At 39.1% G+C, this 20,068-nt stretch overlaps 1 protein-coding gene across 5 annotated transcripts; it reads right to left on the bottom strand.

The window, feature by feature from the left end:
- Positions 1–1,677: 1,677 nt before the first annotated feature.
- uckl1b (uridine-cytidine kinase 1-like 1b) lies at positions 1,678–19,220 on the bottom strand. Of its 5 annotated transcripts, none has more exons than XM_010751590.3 (15): positions 19,071–19,220; positions 12,791–12,984; positions 11,976–12,082; positions 10,673–10,843; positions 10,233–10,304; positions 8,646–8,835; positions 8,463–8,524; positions 6,008–6,027; positions 5,139–5,237; positions 4,911–5,004; positions 4,336–4,398; positions 4,065–4,187; positions 3,700–3,807; positions 3,458–3,614; positions 1,678–3,338 (listed from the first exon to the last, which is right to left on the bottom strand). In XM_010751590.3, exons 1-15 carry the CDS (start codon positions 19,196–19,198, stop codon positions 3,259–3,261), a joined length of 1,668 nt encoding a protein of 555 aa, XP_010749892.2. In that variant the 5' UTR covers positions 19,199–19,220; the 3' UTR covers positions 1,678–3,258. The 5 variants fall into 5 exon arrangements, with proteins under 5 accessions (XP_010749892.2, XP_010749898.2, XP_010749904.1 ...); XM_010751596.3 differs by lacking the exon at positions 6,008–6,027 and adding an exon at positions 7,222–7,238 and having other exon boundaries at positions 3,198–3,338; XM_010751602.3 differs by lacking the exon at positions 19,071–19,220 and adding an exon at positions 16,194–16,644 and having other exon boundaries at positions 3,198–3,338.
- Positions 19,221–20,068: the final 848 nt, after the last annotated feature.

The raw sequence follows: 20,068 nt of genomic DNA, 5'->3' as shown, positions 1-20,068 counted from the left end.
CCACAATAAAATGCATTTCAACAACACATCTGGCTCATATCTGTGCAAATGTTTTCATTCAGAAAACCCAGAGCACAATATAAAAAGTTAACACACACGTCTGTCTCCCTGTTGTTAGCAAACCTGCATTGAAACCACTCAGAGAGCAATTAAACACTCGGAGCCTAATGCACGAACTGCATCTCATACTAAAAACATCTAAATCACCCTGGCCTGACTTTATGAGGACAGTTCAGTCTCTTAGACATGTTGCTCTCATGATAAACTATGCAGATGAGAGAGCACAGGAGAACACACACAGAAAGAAAGAGTGAAAGGAGAAGTGGGGAGAGGAAAGGAAAGACAATACTTTGCCCTCTTGAACCGACTAATCCAAACCCTCTTCACATGATTCACAAATACTTCACTGTCTGAATAATTCATCCTCAACTATCTGCAATAAGCCATTGTATTGTGTTGGCCTACTCACACCATCACTTCACATTTACAATCCAGACACACTCTGCCAGATAGCACATTAACCCAACAAATAACAACCAGAAACACACATAGTTACTTTCCATGGTTCCACCCTTTCGTCTCGCAACAGTCATCACAGTAATGGAGAATTGTGGCAAGTTTGTGAAAGTCTGCTTCTCTCTTAAGCTTTCAAGGTGTCTGTTCTGTTCTTCTTACCCACATGGCAGACCCTCTTGACTTCTCAGACCCAGGCGAGACAGACAGACAAACAGTCTTCATCACGTCAAAGTCAAGACCCAAAAAGAAGGCGTACAGGAAGAGAGCAGAGCAACCTGGAGCAAAGCTAGTGACATGAGGATGAAAAAGACACACAGGTCGCCGACTTAAATAAGGCCACTCCTGCTGTCTCTACTAAGCTGTGACCTCATCGTGCTCTGTACTACCAATGGGGATGTAACTCACACACAGACACAGACACACACACCACCTTCCTGTTTGTCAGTGCTGGTGGTAAACTTTCCACTGACATCTTCATTCAAAGATGTGAATGAAGATTTATGAAATAAGAAAAAAACATCTGCACTTTATTTAAATATTTAGGCAAATGTCATCATTATTTGTGTGTGAGGGAATGTAAAATGCTGTGACTTCAAATTAATAGCAGCAATTTATTGCCACTTTTAACAAATTGAATGAACTCATAACATTTAAAATGTTGCTGAAAAATAAAAGTGTCCAAATCTATGACGGCTGCATATTTAACACTAGACTAAACTAGAGCAGTACAAGAATAAAAATGCTGCTTCTGAGCTTCTTGATATTCTTATCTCTTGCGTGTCTTTTGCCTGTCCTTCTCACACCTCCTTGCTCAGAAAGAAAAAAAAGATGCCTCTTGTGGGTCAATATCTGCCTGTTAGGCTGCTGGTTTGTAATTGTCCATCAGCCTCATCAAATGAGTGTCAGTCATACTTCACCGTAGCTGGCGTCTTGACAGCTGTCAGAGTGATAATTGTGGAAAGTGATGGAAGATATCAAGGTTTTTTTTTTCCATGGGAAGAGGACAACCACAACATCCTTCCTGTTCATTTACAAAGTGTAGGTAACTTCTTTCTGTCTTGAAATGGTGAGTTTGAAATTAGTTGTGAATAAGAAATGAGCTCTAACTAACTGCTAACTCGAGTGAACTTGCTGAAAACACTTGACAAAAATGAAACAATGCACTGTGAGCAATCTAAAACCTCTATTGCACTTTTATTAAATATTTTTTATATATACATATAAATGTATAAAAACTCATGCAGCAGAAGTGGTAAACACAAAAACAGCACAAAGTCAAACACTAAGGCTGCAAACACAGTCAATGGATTTTCAGTACAGAATGACGAACATTTGTATTCAGCAGTAAGCACATACTGTACAGTGGCAGGTGACTGATTGGAAAAGTAATGGTTAGTCAACAGCAGCAACAGTGCTCATGTGACTACAAGCCTGCAGTTACATTTTCATCACGTCTCGTCTCATTTCATGTTTTTTTTTTCCCTTTATTTTGTAGAAATGTCAAAATAAATAACTAAGTCTGACAAATTGTGAACTTAAAGAGAACAGGATACTACTGTAACCCAAGAGAAGGCATAATAAAATGAACGTCATATGCTGCTAACACTCCTGATGCCTCATTGCATTTGTTCAAGTAACCATATGGATAAAGATTGTGGAGTGCGACCTGGACATCTGGCAAACTGTCAACATATCCTTTCAAAAGAACAAGGCAATATTAAATAGGCACCAGATCTTATTTCATATCAATACCAAGTAAAAAGATCAGGCACTGACAGCACTTTGTGAACCTTTCGTAAAGGTTTTAAGTTCATATGCATCTACAATTCAACAGACCTTTAAAAAAAACAAAAAACAAAAAAAACAACAAAAAACAATCCCATCCACCGCATGTAAAACAGAGACATAAATCAGGTTGCACGAGACTGAAATAAACACTTAATCTGTGTTTGTTAAATGCAGATGACCCATTTTCATGGCGGTAAAAAGATGTATGACTTGCCCGCTGACTGGGTAGGTCTATCCATATCCAAATATGTAAATGCAGGACGTGCTGCATAAATATACACCACAAGTGCATACTTCTAGCTGTATAATGAAAAACGGTTTTCGACACCCGTTAGGTCAAAAAAAAGAAAAAAAAGAAAGAAAAAAAAAAAGAAAGTCAGATACACCTACACATTTTCCGACTGAATGGTCCTTCAGAAAGTGCTCATGGCGATAGAAGTTGAGCAACTCGAGTTCATGTTCTGGTTTAACTTTTTGTGAAAGTTGTGAGGAAGGTATGTGGTAAAAAATAACCTTAAAAGCTTCATATTTTTTTTCTTTCACATTCACATTCAGTTGTGTCGTCCACAGTTCGCGGATTAAGGCGAAATATATGTATTCAAAACAACATGCCTGCAAATTTCATTACAGAGATTGTCAGAATTTAAACGCTAAAATAAAATATTTGGATTACAGTAATAACATATTGTACATATAAAAAATATTTCAGACTTCATAACACAACATATCACAACAGCATTTACATTAGATAAAATAATATAAATTAAAAGTTCATCTAGATGACTGTACATTTGCAATGTTTTGTTCTGTTTTCATTTTATTTTGAAGGGCACCTTGTTGGCCCTTGGAGGATGCACGTTAAGCCCCAATGGAGGCGAATAATGTCCTCATATTGTCCTCCGAGGGGCACAGCCCTGAATCACCCAATAAGTTAGCGCACTACTAATAATTTAATTAGTAACTGGGCTCATCTATCTCGTCATCGCTCCAGTCAGGGGGTGCGTCTGTTCCGAAGTATCGATCTCCAAAGTTTCCTACAACGACAACAAAAAAAAAAAAAGAACACGTAGAAACATTAGTTAAAACTGAAAAATCATATAATTACAACCTAAGCCTTACACACTCTTTTTTTTCTTCACTCACTAGTACTCACCTATGCCGGGTATGATGTGAAAGAGATCGTTGACCTTCTTGTCGACGGCTGTGGTGATGATTTTGACCTGTGGGAACGCGTAGGCCACTGAATGGACTCCCATTTCTGCCATTAGCAAAGACACCAGCAGGATCTTGTCCTCCTGAACATCATGGTCCTGAAAATGAAAACACAGCTATGTTATATGATGAAAGCAAGTTATTGCAGGCAACGTGGATTTGGATTGGATCAGTCGCACCCACCAGTAAGACTCGTACAGCCATCATAGCAGCTGCTCCAGTGGACACTGTGCAGTCCATCAAAATCACATGATCTTCACCGATGTCTTTTGGTAGACGCAAGTAATGAAGCTGAAAACGTGTAGAGACAGGATGTGGGTTAAGACCAAAATGTACCATACATGACCAGAAATCCCCCAAGCTGAGAATTACCTAGAAAGGACATGTAGGCAAGCGACAAAACTCTTTGTGAGATTAACGTGTTAATGTGTGAATATGCTCATATTTGTTTGAATGCTGCCATATTTTGGATAATAAGGGTGGTTTTAAGACAATTATTCACAATTATACACAAATTCTGTAACACTCATAACAATTCGGGTCTGTACCTCTGGTTCTCCTGTGTCCTGGTTGGTCTGAATGAGGATCTTGCCAATGCGGACGTCCTTGCAGACAGCCCTCAGAGCAGGCTCCATAGTCTCCCCGGCTCGCAGGATGGACACACCTGTGATCTAAAAAACAAAAAAACAAAAAGAAGGAAAGAACATTAAGAAGAGGTTAATTGCATACATTTAGACTGAGACAAAACTCTTCTGAAAGGTCTTTAAAATAAGATAAATAAAAAAAATAGTTGAGAAGACGTAAATGGAGTTCACTCACCCTCTTCCCGTGGAAAGTCTTGCCTTCATAATCCTCTCCCTGGGGGGTCTGGACTATGTGGACCTGAGATAATATTAAAAATCGATCAATGTGTGTACAATGCCAAATGCTGCTGTATAGTAGGCTATAGAAGTGAGGAAAATAGTATGCGACCAGCAACATTGAGCACGTGCGTGTTTGTGTAATGCAAAATGCATTGTATTGCTGAGATATGGAAACTTTCCATTGTGGTGACTTGATAAGTTTCCATGCTCATGCCACAGGCCCCTGTGTGTACATCTGTGTGATTTTCTTTTTGGCAAATATAAGCACTTACTCTCTTTCCATTAATCTTTATCTTTTAATACTATTTCCACATTTCAAGGCCATAAAATAAACCGGGTCTCACACTCTGTTGCAGTGTCTTGTCGGCTTCTGTCTATCCATTGGTCATGTCTTTCTTTCTCCAAAACATGTCTCCGTTTACACTCAGGTATGTAATGGTTTCGGAGTCAATGTCCTACTTAATACAAAGGGTTACAGAGCCTTCATGCAGCGCTGTGAATTAATTAACAGTGCATGTCAGTGTTTGGCACCTGTGAGGGGAGGAACGAGAGCGCTCGCTCGATCAACAGACGCATCAACCTCTTCGAGTAGAAGATGAACTCGTCTCGGCTGGTTTCCTTGTTTCTAAATGTGGTCATTAGGAAAAGACAGATACAAGATTTATAATGGTGTTATCTGCTCTACACTGCACAGTTATTTATTTTATTTATTAACGGGAAACAGATGCATCTGTTAATGTCAGGTTTCTCAGCTTTTACCTGATGATGGTGTGCATGCCCCTGACCTGGGGTGTGCTCTCCAGAACACTGAGCGTCTGGGGGAGGGGTTGGGCCTGGTGTGCAGAAGCCAGGGCTGCCCTGTAACCACGGCAACAAATAGGAGAACCGGGGTGGTGAAAGGCAAAAGGAGTGGAAAGATGGACAAACACATGAAAAATAAATACGTAAGTGCAATTAACACTTCTCTGCACACGTGTACAATAACACACACACAAACACACACACGAGGTGTAAGTACATGCAGAAAACAAACCTAGCAGAAAAAAACATTTTCAGTAGTCATTAGAGCAAAATCTATAATCACAGTATGTAACCACTGTAATAGGATTACTTGGGAAAAGGCAGCTGCACAAAAATTTCAAAACACACAGTGCCAGCATTGTGTGTATCATTGGAAAATTACAGCACAGAGACCACGATGATGGAAAAGTTTGACTGTTTTTCTCGGTAAGGTCAAGAATGAAAAACTGATCAGTTTAAAGATTAACATGATAACATGATATATATCATATAGACATATATACATAATATATATATATATAGATATATATATATATATATATATTTATATGGATTTGAAACAAAAGAAAATTATGTGTCACGTAAATAAATGATGATGGTTATTTTCCATAACAGGTCTCTACTACTTGTAATATTTCCCTAGGACTCCACACAAAAATATTAGGTTTGAATATCTAGTTAGCCTAGGTCTAACCTGGGCTCTCAGCCACACTGTTACAAATACTCAGTGATGCAGTCATGTTGACACTGAAGTATCCCACGATTATCACTGAGATAAACATTAGCCAGATGCAAAGAAAAAGAGAAATCATAGCAAATCTGCTCACATATCCCAGCGAAGTTTCCTCTATGGGGAGAGTTTTTTTTTTTTTTTTTGACGAAACAACATTCAGAACAGGGACACACACACACACAAACACACAAAGACACACAAAGACGAATAAACAAGACATAAGAGGAAGAAAAAATGAGAAGAGACACAACATCAGATGGATGAGGGGATGAAGGGATTATAATACACAGTGAAAAGTGTGACAGCAGCGACTTGTAAATGTCAAATGTCTCAGAAATATGCTTACCACCGAGGTAAACTGCCATTTCAGGTATGATAATGTTTCCCTATGTTATTAATTAGTCTATGCATCATGATTTAGAGAAGACATGAAGTAACAGGCCATGCTTTAAAAGATCTTTAAGAGATGCTTGGGTAAAAGAGAGAACGAGCTCTACAGATTTTTAAAATCTACACACATGCATCCATTGTGTGTTTGCGTGGGAGGTGCACAAGCGATCGCGTGGCTGTCACTCTTTCACCGTGTAGAACAGTAAAGGTTGGTATTTCAGCTCACAGGCCCCAGCACATCCTGTGTCTAAAGACAGACACCAAGCTCACTTCCTCTGCTCTCTGTCTCAGATACTGTGGCCGACATTCAATGGAAAAACTCAGCGCTTTGTAGTAGGGTATTGGAAACTTTCTCTGTGGCTGAGGTAGATGATAGTCAACAATAGCTGTAGCAAGAGCTTCCTCTCTCTCACTTTCTGTTATAGTCACTCTCTTGTCTTATTCTTGTTGCCGCTGAAAGGAGGGGTCAGTGACTTGACTCATTGCTGTATTTTTAGACACAGAAGGCAGGAAGAGTGTGAGTTGTCATTTGTGTAGAACATAGAGAGAAGGAAAACCAACGTCTTTGCATTAAATGCTGGCTGCACCACACTCCAAACTTTTGATCTTAGTTTGACTTCCAAATGTTGACAGCGGCTTAAATGCAGTTTTTATATGTATTCCAAGTTAGTGGAGTGACAATATTTAGGCACAGTCTCATATTCTTATAACTAATGACTAATTACAGTAGGTTTATTAGTTCTACAGATACAACAGTGCCGTCTGGTGATGTGCCATGGCAGCCGGCAGATCAGTGGAAGGTAGAGGTTGGTTTTGCTGGCCTCTTTTCCTCTCTCTCCCAGTAAGAAGGTGGAACAGTTGGGGAGCTGGACAGATGGTGAGGAGAGAGAATGATAGACAGGATAAAGGCCACTCTACCTGACGCTGAGCTCGCGCTGTGAGCCATGGAGGGATTTGGGGTGGAGGGGAAGTGGAAGGGGGAGAGAGTGAGAGAGCAGTCCATCAGCAGCGTGTGTGTTAATGTGCGTGTGTATATATATGTTTGTATCGTGGGGAGGAGGGGAACTAATTTAAGTGTACTGTGGCACAAAGTGCTCATTGAGAGCAAAAAATGTGCCTTTGGTGACAAAGACAGCACACTCTGGTTCAGTATTGAAAAGCTCGTCTTGAGTAAACCATGTAGAAAAAATTGCTATTAGGGTCGTTCAATTACCGGCACATAATTATGTATCAGGATTTAATTGTTTCACAAAAATAGATTTTATGTGATCAATTCACCTGGAAACTTGAAATTTGTTTCATATGGATGAATATTGACCAGTGGTTAATGCTGTTAAGACAGTTCACTCTTAAAATAAATGATCAAACTGGAGCTGCAAATGTCCTGAGGCTCTTCATCAGTCCAAACCTAATCATTTTTTCAGTCAGTCAGCACATCATTACAGCAGATATACCATGCACTTAAGTCTGCCCTGAATGTGTGCATTTAAAGGACGATATTCACATTCATAACAGCTGAACTTCTCTAGATGAGGAGCAAAGAACCATGAGAGACGCCAGATGTTAGAAAATTGAGTTGATTACCAAAATAAAACAACTATTGGTTTGACAAACATCTGTCCTAAAATGTGTCCTAAAAGTGAAAATACAATGCCCTCAGATTCAGACTTTAAAGTGTTTATTCTGTCTTAATAGGCTTAGGGTATTGACTATGATCAGGAGTAATAAGTTAGCTAATTCTAATTTTAGACCTGAATGAGAGTCATACAGCAAGAATAAAGACCTATAGTTATTACTTTGCAGCAAATAAGTGAAAAGACCTGAAATATATTCCCTGATAATAATATTCCCTGTTAATAATTACTATCACAACCCTAAAATAATAGATTTCTATCTATCTTTTCTGTTGCACATGCATCCACCTATAAAATCAGTGCAGTGCATTTTCTATCCACTAGAGGGTGGGAGGGAGCTTGTACTGACAAAAAAGGGCAGATCATTCTTACAGTATCACTTCAGCTCTATCAGTAAGATGTAATGAGTCACAACCAAAGAAATTAATAACACAAGGTGAAATGATGCCATAATACTCATATGTGCATTACACACTGTGTAAGAGTGTATATATGTAGGTTTGTATGCAGTGTGAATTCTCTTACCTCCTCCAGCTGACTGTGGACATGCTGCACGATCAAGTCGATGGCAACCATGTTGCCACCACCTGATGACAAAACACAAAAAACGGATGAGTTTATTCATTTTTAGATTACTAGCATCACAAAGTTGATGATGTAGTATTGAACCTGTTTACAGCACATGTAAATATGTGTGTATATACGCACCACGTGGCACCACGATATCAGCCAGGCGCATGGTGGGTTCAATGTACTGCTCAAAAGCTGGCTTGACAAACTTGTTGTACTGCTTGATGACGCCTTCAATGTCCCTTCCTCTTTCTGTAATATCTCTCCTCAGCCGACGCACCAGCCTTATGTCAGAATCCGTGTCCACAAAAATCTTCATGTCCAGCAACTGAGTGGAGAGCATGACACAGACAGAAAATATTAAGCTGAAGAATGAAGCTTTGCAACACACATTCACACTAACATAACAAAGGGCACTTTATTTGGATAGTCCAAAGTATTTGAAACATTTTAACAGATTATCAGATGACTCAGTCAACTATTTATCAATAAAACCATTGTCTGACATTACACCACTGTGGTTAAGGTTTGGTTATGTTTAGGCACAATCTCTCTAATACATACTCTTAACATGATCGGTTCAAACAGACACAACAGTGTTTTATATATATTTAAATTATCTGTGGGCGAACTATCCGAATAAAGTGGTAACCAGACAACATGGAAAAAAGGCAACCAAAATGAAATGCTCAGTAAAAATGTGTCTGAAAATGTATTTAATACAAGTAAATGAAAGAATAAACCCCGGCAAGGACAATTATAAAAATTAGGATAATGCTAGGGTTCAGATGTTTTAATTCATATAGTGTGTGTGTGTATCCTGTCTTTTGCATGTAGTCAACTATTTATCAATAAAACCATTGTCTGACATTACACCACTGTGGTTAAGGTTTGGTTATGTTTAGGCACAATCTCTCTAATACATACTCTTAACATGATCGGTTCAAACAGACACAACAGTGTTTTATATATATTTAAATTATCTGTGGGCGAACTATCCGAATAAAGTGGTAACTGTTAGAGCTCCTCAGGGAGCCTTTTCTCTGTAATCCCTTTTGTGTGTTGCACTGTTAAACGCTCCTTCTTGTACTTGATACTTTGAATCCAGTCTTCCTTATTAAAGGGTTTTTCTTTAAAAAATCCCATAACAACAATTTAGTTGTTTGTTGTAAAATAAATAATAACATTGGATCTGGCTGTGGTAACCTTATTAATCTTTATAATTTACTCTGGTTGTTTTTCTCAGCCATCATCTCATTACAACACGTAAATGTTTATCCTACTTCTGTCCCAAATGATTAAAGGGCCAGTGAGTTTTTAATGATATAAACTGCAGCTCTGTTCACATTCATAAGTACAGTAAGTTATCAAACAGTTGGTAGATGAAAAATAAACATTTTCTACTCTCAATTATTGAAAATATTGTTATGCTGCAATTTCCTGGATGTCATTTTGCACATATATCTGTGATATATGCCGATATACAGTAGCAGCTCCTTTTGAAATGGTTTGCTTACATTTTAATCACAGATTTAACACTTGATAAACTGTTTTTTTGCATAGACACTGGTTGTTGAGTGAAGAAAGTTGAAAAAAAAAAAAAAGACCCCTCCCACATATGCAAAGAAAAACACATTTGACCACATGCACAGATAAAAATAAACCTGACACTCGCACCTTCCACTGACCAGCTGAACATGTTAGAGGACAGTAACTTTGCCCTACCTGCAACAGCTTTTTATCTGCGAAGGACATGATTCCCTCAAAGATGATAACACTGGCTCCATATACTGTTTTCTGTGGACACACATGCATGTAGTATTATAGCACAATGTACATACATAGTTCATGGACATACAGACAGTACACACCTATGCGCAGTATAAACAAATATGATCAATCATTATTTAAAAGGTACCACTGACGAGAGAATGTTTAACTCTAGTTAAAGGACACTGAACAATAAAAACAAGTAGACAGAAATCACAATAATGGTTTGTCAGTGACCATCTGGAGTAGCAGATTTGCAAAGTGACTCTAAACCTCCAGCGAGGGAGATTAAAACCCGCTTCAGTAATCGAGAAACTGAGATTATTTTCAGTAACTCCGACCCGCTACTCACAAAGTGCTTTGCCATGTGTTTGGCTGTGCGCATTCATCCTTACCCACTCCTTCTGCCTCCCATGAGTTGTGAAGTCATACACAGGGATTTTCACACTCTTGCCCTGTTTGAGTTTGCGCACAGTGTGTGTCAGCAAATCAAAGTCAAAGGCATCAGGGTGGTCAAAGTTGTAGTCGTTACTAGCAGCCAATGTCTGCTGTTCAGGGGACAGGACCTGCGGATCGAATACATTTGGAAGTTACTTTACAGCAAACTCGTCACAATTATGATACATACCAAGCACAATTAAAAAACTGTTTCCTGAGCAAAACACTTTTTCGGTTTCTAGCGTTTGCATATTAAGAAAAAAAGATTGTACACATGCTCAAATATTGGTTTGGCACATAATTTACATGAGCTTGTGCAAAAACACTTGGACACAGATCGCTGTTCAAGAGCTGTTGAAGTAAGGAGACCTAAATTTAGGAGAACATCATGCGCCACTGTGACGTCTGTACCAGGTGGCGTGTGTGTGTGTGTGTGTGTGTGCCCTTAGGGTAGCTGAGCATTATAACCCCAGATCTGGTATTTGGCAGTTTTAGAACAGCAACACCCCCTTCTACCCCCTTCTCAAGTGCACTGATTACAAAGTTAATTTGACAAGCTGGTGTTACAGGCTCTCCGAGGAACATGCAGGAAAGCCCAGCAAGAGAACATGAGATCTAAAAAAAATTCTAGACAAAATGTTTTGGATACCGACCTCTGGCACTGCAGTGTGGTGAGGGCTACAGTACCACTGTCCAGTGGTAAATCCCTCCTACCCTGCACAGTCTGAACCGCTGCTGTCAGATTGTGACAGGATTACATAACCGCAGAGTGGGAGGAGGTGCAGAGGGGCAAGAATGATGCCTCTTGCTTGATTGCTCTCCGCTACTCTTTTTTTCTCTTCCCCAATTCACACACCACTGTGGTTCTCTTTTGACTCATCCGCCTTCAAATATTTTATCCTTTCCATCTCCTGTTCTCTCCAGTCACTCCTCTTGTCCTCATTTTCCCTCTGCAATCCGATTTTCTCTCTCTCACTCTGTCTTCTACACTCCGTCTCACTCTTCCCAACCCTTCCTTCAGGCTACTTGGAGGAGCAGCCATACAAGACATGAATAAAGTCATAATAAAAGGACTTGGAGTCATCTGATGTCAACATCTATAGAATTTAAAAAGCATTTGGCTTGATGTTTAGACGTGCAAAAACACGTCAAAATTCAGGTAACCTTATATGATACTACATAAACAGGTGTGTGGCTGCATGCAGATAGACATACACCATTAATACACAGCACATGCTCATACTGCACACACATACAGACCTTGTAAAAAGAGTCCATTGACAGTAGTACGACCCAGGGAACATCTAGAGCTTCAATTATTTTCCTGGCTACGGTTGTCTTTCCTGAAGCGCTGCCGCCACACAGACCTGGGAATATTCATGTGAGAATGTTAGGAAATGTCTGAATACATGTTTCAGGGCACAACTATAATTTTAAAATACCTTTGCTTGTTGAGTACGTACTAGTGCTAGCTTGACAGGACACTGTGTGTGTGTGTTAAGTTTGCCTTAGGCTATCATTTTCACATAGAGAGGAGAGACAGGCAGGAACAGAGACTATAGCTTCCTTCAAGGTAAACATCCACATGAGCATTAAGGTGAAGGTATTTTCAGAAATTCCTATTCCCTTGCACAAAACACAGCTATGCACGATGCTTCTCGCTGTGCAAAGCAGAGCCACCTCACTCAAAATGTCAATAATGACACCAAATGAGTTTGTCAATACACATTAGCAGTAAGTACGGTGATCGTTTATTTTTGCAAAAGACACCTCTTATCTGCTTGTACAGGTTTTCAATTAAGTTTGTTTACACCAAATTATTATTCCTGTGTGCAAAACACCTGCAAGCTTAAACTAGTAATAGTAAGGTACTAAATTCTTTAGATTTAGACTGATCTGGGCTCCTTTTGCCTTCAGTTTTGAGAACTGGCTCTTAAAATGATGTACTGGTGCTATGTGTATTTTGATTTATGATGTTACAAAGTTGTGGGAGAATTTACTCTAAATAAAACTAAAATTTACAAGGGCATAAAAAAAAAGAAAAAAGAAAAATCAGTATTTTTAGTGTGTCCTACCAATGACGAAGGCGTCTTTGGACTGTGTTCCATGTTCGTTGTACCAAGGGGGACGGCCAGCGGTGTAGATGGTTCGTTTGGAGGTACGTAGGAGAGGAGGCTCAGACTTGCACTGACTAGTGGTCCTTTTCCTGGGTGAAAGGCCTGTGCTTACCGAGGGCAGAAGCCGGTCCAGTGATCCTTCACCACCTCCACTGTAAAGTTACAAACAAACAACAAACAAACACGCCATCACTGCTTAGAGTAAACAAATTTATTTTTGCCCTTTGCAGTTGTGGTCTATATTTTATAGAGCTGGACAAATTACTGGTCTTGCATGCAACTATGTGCAGCTTTAAAATGAACAGTTTCTTTTTTTTATTTTTACTCACAGTACTATCATTATAAACAATTACATCTCATTAAGTGTATAATTAAATAGTTTTTGCTCACAGTATGACAAGGATTTTCATTTCACTTAATAAACTACACGATGAAAGACAGCACAACAAGATAGTACAGCCACTGCTCATTAGTGCCCTCGTGTCAAGAGCTGCATTTGAACGGCAGCGGATGTTGGTGTGGCATGGAGCGAACAAGATAGTCATGACAGTAAAACACAAATGTTATCAACAGGATCATCTTCAATTAATGAAAGCTCCTCCATCGTTGCCTGATTAAGTGATGCATGATTGCTTAAGAGACACACACACATAGATGACAATTTGGGTGCATAACTGTGTGTGCGTGTGTGTGTGGGGGGGGTGTTACTTAAAGCAACAGTCGCCTGACAGTAAACAAGACTGAACTAGTGTTGTGTTACCTCTTATCATTAGTTAATGTTTAGTTTTTACATCCTCAACAGGAGAGCTGTGTTCATTCTGCACAACAGCTGCTGCAGATAAAGTTAAAGACACAGTATGTTAAGTACTGTATGTGGAAAATGTTGACTCAACTACAGGACTACAGTCCTGCAACTGAAATATGTGTTCACACGATATGCTGAGGGTGTTACCAATGACTAAAACTGATGAGCTGATGTGTTGAAGCTCTTGGAACTTATCAACATACATGCAGCTATCGACACACGTATGTAATGTAATGTATGTGTATACGTGTGATATCATTCGATTATCAGCTGTAATTCAGTGTTTTGAAGTGAAAAGTGTCATATTATATTAGACAATTTTTTTTAAAGGATAAGATACAGATATAAGTATGCATTGCCAAAATATACCACATAATTTGACTTAATATGGTTATTATGTCTATTATTTTTTAATTAGCAGAAGCTATCGATGTTAACTGTGTATGTTGTATCTGTCCCTATCAAACAAACATGAATGCGATAAAAACAAATAATACTTAACTTAAAATAATTTTCTTCTTATTTGTTTCGTTGTTGTAGTTTTATGCTTTTTTACTCTTCTTCTAATCTCTAGTTTTTCATGCAACTGCTCTGTTGCCTTAAGAACTGTTACTTGTTGTCTATTTCTGTTTTTACTCTGCTCTGTGAAGCACTTTGGGCTACAATTCTGTATGAAAGGTGCTATATAAATAAATAAAGTTGAGAGAGTTGAGTTGAAATGAGATGAAATAAACAAATGACAAGACGCAAATTCAAAACAGGTATGAGACTCTTGTGGGAGCTGGGTACAGAGTCAATTTGCATTGACTACCTATTCAAACTAACATGTTGTTCATTCACTTGTGCAACACAATGACAATACTAATAACCGAATTTCCTTCTAGTGTCTTGTATTTCAACATACACACAAAAAAAGTAGTTGTCAATATACAGTAGTTACTTATTACCCAGAGAACGAGTTTTATTTGGTAACTTTATGAGAGGAAAGTGAATAACATGGCATTCAGTTAATGGTTGTGGCTAATTAAAATTCAGAGCAGAGAACAACAGTACAAAGAACGGGCCTAACTCATTGCTGAGTAACCCATATTGAACTCCACTTCCCCAGAAAACCGGCTTTGCCTCTCTTACAGAAGTTTACTCTGAGGCATCTGTGGTGCATTGTCATCAGTGAAGCCAGCACTTCTCATTCACTGATGTCTTAAATAATAAAAAGCACAATAAATATCACTAAGATGTAGCCTACCACCAAAACAAGTGCTGCCTTTCACAAACTCAATTTTCTTTGAGTGACAAGTCTAACCAGGTACTTACTTAAGTATCCGGGCCATCCACACTTCACCCAGTGAGGTCTGTAAAAATCCACATGCCATAGCTACTGTACAGTAGGCTGTGTGAGAGAAGAGTGCTGATGTTCCTTCTCTGTTATTCAGCCAACCCTTGCCTCCATATCTTTATATAGGCCATACACATCCCCAGGTAGAGTGTCAAGAGGTCAGCGGTGAAACAATTAAAGCAAAGATTTATCTTATCACACCAGGATCACCTGAGCTTGTGAAGGAACCAGGGAGTGGACTAAGACTGTAAGAACACATAAACATTGCATCGAGCATAGCAATCTCCAGCTGGGTTATCAGTTAAAACCAAACCTGGGTGCCATAAAAGATTAGCCTAGTTGACTTTGCTGAATCACCCTTGTAGCGTTGTTGTAGCCACAGCACTAAGTGCTATACACTCATCTATAAATCCAACTTTGTGAAAAGAAAAGCTTGTCTAGGAGTCACAGTGGAGGGTACCTAAGACCAGACTGCCAGAGCAGACAGCTCTGACGGTCTGCAGTAGTCAATGATAACAGTGCCAATAAATAAAACATAGGGGCATAACTTAAGACTACATGCTGTTTTTCTTGCCCTCTTTACAAAACCAGACTTTTGCCTTTGTGCAGTGTCTTTACAAAGACGGATTTAAGACAACACAATGGCATTCATTTGACAAAAGCCAACCTTAATGTGATGAAGCATGATGAGAACTTCTCTTTTATGTTTGTTTGCATTATGGGGTGCACAATACTGTACAGTTGACATCAATATAAAGGATGATCTATGATAACCCTAACCCTATCGCATATTAATAAAGCCTAACTGAAATGAATTCACAACAAACGAAACTTAACCAATTCCTCTATTTTCCATTAGACTTTGTGTTGAATCAAAAACCTGTCAAAGAGAACTGTGTAAACTGATAACACGATATGATCATATCATCACAATGAAATGCATGTTATCAGCACAAAAGCTTACATCAAGAGGGACTGACTGGTATTGCTAAGTGACAGAAGCAAACTCTGCCGAGGCATGTCAACAAAAACCAAAGTGCTATACATCAGAAATCCAAAGACTGGAGTGGTCTATCCCGTTTATCCACATTTGGCTGAGACAACACTCTCAAAGGGTTGACATGCAACAAGCACTCCACGGTTAAGTACACCCGAGTACACTAGAATGAATAAAAGCATAAAAAAAAAAAAAGGTACACAAATAAATATAATGCACTTACCTGCCATCAGATCTTAGAGTCCAACAGCCAGATATTCTAGCTCCAGAGTAAGCCGGTAGGGAGTTCATAACTGGAGAAAAATATAAGGGCGGTTTCCACTGTGTGTACTCCGCAAATTGTGTTTTAAACTATATTATTGCCAACAGGTATACTGTATATATATATATATATACACACTCAAGCACAATAAAGTACTTGACAGCACTGCCCTCTGGTAGAACTGAGAGAGAGATAAAGAGAGGGAGAGGTTGGGCAATATAGAGGGGAAATCAGCTTAGATGAGAAACGAAACTTTAAACATCGGTTTAGCTTTCTGATTCTTCCATTCAGTGGAGCAACAGAGGGAGAGCGAAGGCACTGCAGCTCAGGAAAGAGAGAGCGCGTTCAGGGTGAAACTACAGCGCAGCTTTTCCCTCCTCTTTCACTCGCTCTCCACGCCTCCCCTCAGTCGTCTGGCCAACAAATGTAAGAGGATAACCTAGCCTCCAGATTATGTTCATTAGGTGATATTAATAGCATCAGGTTAGAGCCAGACCTTCCCACTCTTGGTGCACACACACACACACACACACACACACACACACACACAAACACAAACACATAAACACACACAACATGCCGAGCTTGGGTCATCTGTCTTTGACAGTCAGTGTTGCAATTTGTGACTGGAGGTGAAAGAGGGACCAGAAGAGAGCAACAGAGACGCAAAAGAACAAATTGGAGGTGAAAGAAAAAGAGAAGGAATATATAAAAACAGTGAGATATTATTCTCCTCTGTTCCCCTACTGTTGATGCAGTCGATCGAATTTACAACAGAGGCGCTTCAGGCTGTGTTAGGGAGGTGAAGAGAGGGAGAAATGGAGAGAATACAACAGAGGGGAAGCTTTTACCCTGCAGGGGATTTGCCATGTCTCTATGTGCCTTACACCAGAGTCCGGAGACGTCAGCACAGCAGCAAACACACACACAGTGAGCTATGTCCCCTCCCTAACTTCACTCACAGTAAAGAGTGGGGAATAAACAGCATGATGAAACCTAACACTACCTCTACTGCTCTGTCAGCTGACAATCTAAGGAACAGCCCTTGGCAATACACGCATACAACCGAATGCACGCACACACACTCTGCACACACTGACACTCCTCCCGGACCACATGTTGTGCAGGGAGAAACAAATCATTATTCTCAGGGATCAGAGGAGACAGACTAATTGTTTCCCAGCATCGCAAAAAACAAATCCAAGAACTGAGGCAGGCCACAGTTTTGGAACTACACCGCTAAGAGAAGCTACTGGATTTGATCTAAGCCAACATTAAAAAGTGTTTGGACTTGCTTGACTCATTTCTGTTTACTTCCTCATTAAAACCACAAGGGAGAGAGAGAGACACAAGGGAGTTCACTGTTTGCCTCTAATCTTCAGTGTAGTTTTGAGACGGGTGCTGTTGCTTTAAAGTGCAGTCACAAGACAGCTGCAAACCAAGAAAGCCACAATGAAAGAAGAAGCCTGAACTGGTTGCTATGCCAAACATTCGGCTATCTCTCTGTGGCTACAGACGGGTTACAGGCCTGAGCTAAAGTAAAACTTACTAATATTGTAGAGAAATGTTAAGAATATTTATCCAACACAGCATTTGATCCATGTGTCTCTTGTGACTTCAATTTTCATAATTTAATCATTAAAGAAACTGAAAAACTGAAGTCACATGATGCCATATTTTGGAAACTAGGACAAAGTTATGTAAGTAGCTATATATGCATCATTTAGGTGGACAAAATAACTGAAATGAATATATTGCAATTAATTATAATGACTGTGTGGCTAAATAAAACCTCTCTAAAGCTTAAGAAAGTCAAAGAACAGTCTAATTTTTGCTCTGAGTGTGTCTGAGAAAGGTTTTTAATTCACATTCGAGGCCATAGTTTGTGGTAAGTTTACCTGTAAGATCAGATCATCAAAACAAGCTTGCAAGTTGATGCGTACACACTGAGCTGCTCACTGAATATATATCTTCCTGAGGTTTATTTTGCACCTATGCGTCAACAAGAGATGTTAAATATAACCGTGTGAGTATAACTTTAATGCTTGTGATACCGGTTTAAGTAAGCCTGCCAAACAGGAACAAACCCTCAGTGACACACCGGTGCAGTGACACCCTCTTGTGGCTCAACAGGGCACCGAGCTGAAGGCTGGTTTTTAATGTGGGTGGTTACACAGAGCTAACTAAGCGGGTCATTATGACAGTATGCCATCTGTATCCTTGTTCAGGCACGGTATTAGTCACCTTACGGAAATGTTAGCCTTTCTTGTAAGCTTGTATTTCTCCTGAAAGGAGGACATTAGTCAGAAACGGGCTCTTTACTCGTGTTGCAGTGCGAGCCATGCCATGCTTTTCTCTCGTCTCTTACTGCTTTACTGAAGCTTATTCATTTTCTTTTTTGGCTACACCGGACAGCGGTGTGTGAGCTAAGGTTTAGTGTTTTTAAATAGCTTTGTTCTGTTTTTTTTTTTTTTTTTTTTTTTTTTTTTTTTTCTGGTTTCATAAGATGAAAGTTGTGTTAGGAGTTGGAACCTCGTGCTGTTATAACAGTTATATAAAACCAAGTGACAAAGTGGACAGCTCACAGCTAAACTAAAAATAGTATGACATCTGTAATACACTAACAGTTACACTGTAACGTCCGGGCTGCCGTTAAAGCGACACGTTACTTTTACATAAGGTACATTGACTGTAAGACACACAGTGTGACAGGTCGTGTTTCCGTAAAGATGCTTAACCAAACTGCCAGTGAAAATGTTTCGGGAAAGTCGCCCCCCCCTTACCAAAAAAAAGTGTTTTGAGTTTCCAGTGGTTCTCAAAGAGGACCGAAAATGTTACCTGTTAGATACAGAAGAAGTTTTCTCTTCGTTCTCCATCTTTGCGAGCCTTTCTTCCCTGCTAACGGCAGACATTGCTATTCTGTTGACAATCAGGTGTCGAGAGCACACTTGGCGCTGAGGCATCATGGGGCTTGTAGGCGTATCGTACTTCATCGACAGTAGGCTGCGACAGCAACGGCCCCCACGGATGGACTTCGAGTCCCAGAATGCACCTCTGCTGTTCTTTCAATGTACAGCCAACAGCATGGACAGTATCATAATCATCCTGCTGGGCCTTCCCTTAAACTGGCTATGGGTGAGGTTCAATCGGCCACGTGTAAAATTTAGGACCTGAATTTATATTTTAGTGTTACTTAATATACATAAACATATTATACATATACATATTACTTTGTTTTTGTTGTAGTATATCCTATTTATATAGTATGTTCATATATTTACACAAGTATGTTCATAAAAACAAACACATACACACATGAATATGCAAGTGTTTGTTTTTCATCATCTATTTTCAGTACATTTTATATTATATTATATACTGTTTTGGTATATTTTATATTTTGTTTTTTTTTTTTAATTATATTATTTATTTATCATTATTATTATTTTTTTTAAACCCTTTGTGCTCTGAGCTGACTGGTTCCTCTCGTCCAACAGATTTCATTATACTGTTGACCCTGTCTTAAACCTGACACTTGTGTTTATGTATGTGTTTTAGTTATGTCATAATCATAAATATTTTGCATAATTGTATTTATGATACAATACACCTAATCAAAATACAACTAAAAGTACATTGTGTGTAAGTTACATTGCATCTGACTACAAATACCCCTGTATCTGTGAAAGCAAAATGATTAAATTATATAATTACTTTTTAGCCACAAGTATTTTAACATTTGACATTTTGACATGTCATAGCAAGAAAATCATAGGCATAATTTAATTAATGATGGCTTCCCTTGATTAAGATGTGTGACTGAGCCAGCACAGGAA

The sequence above is a fragment of the Larimichthys crocea genome, chromosome XV (genome assembly GCF_000972845.2).
Source record: "Larimichthys crocea isolate SSNF chromosome XV, L_crocea_2.0, whole genome shotgun sequence".
Lineage (NCBI taxonomy): Eukaryota > Metazoa > Chordata > Actinopteri > Sciaenidae > Larimichthys > Larimichthys crocea.
Note: the sequence above shows the minus strand (reverse complement) of the source record. Positions and strands in the feature narration are given on the sequence as shown.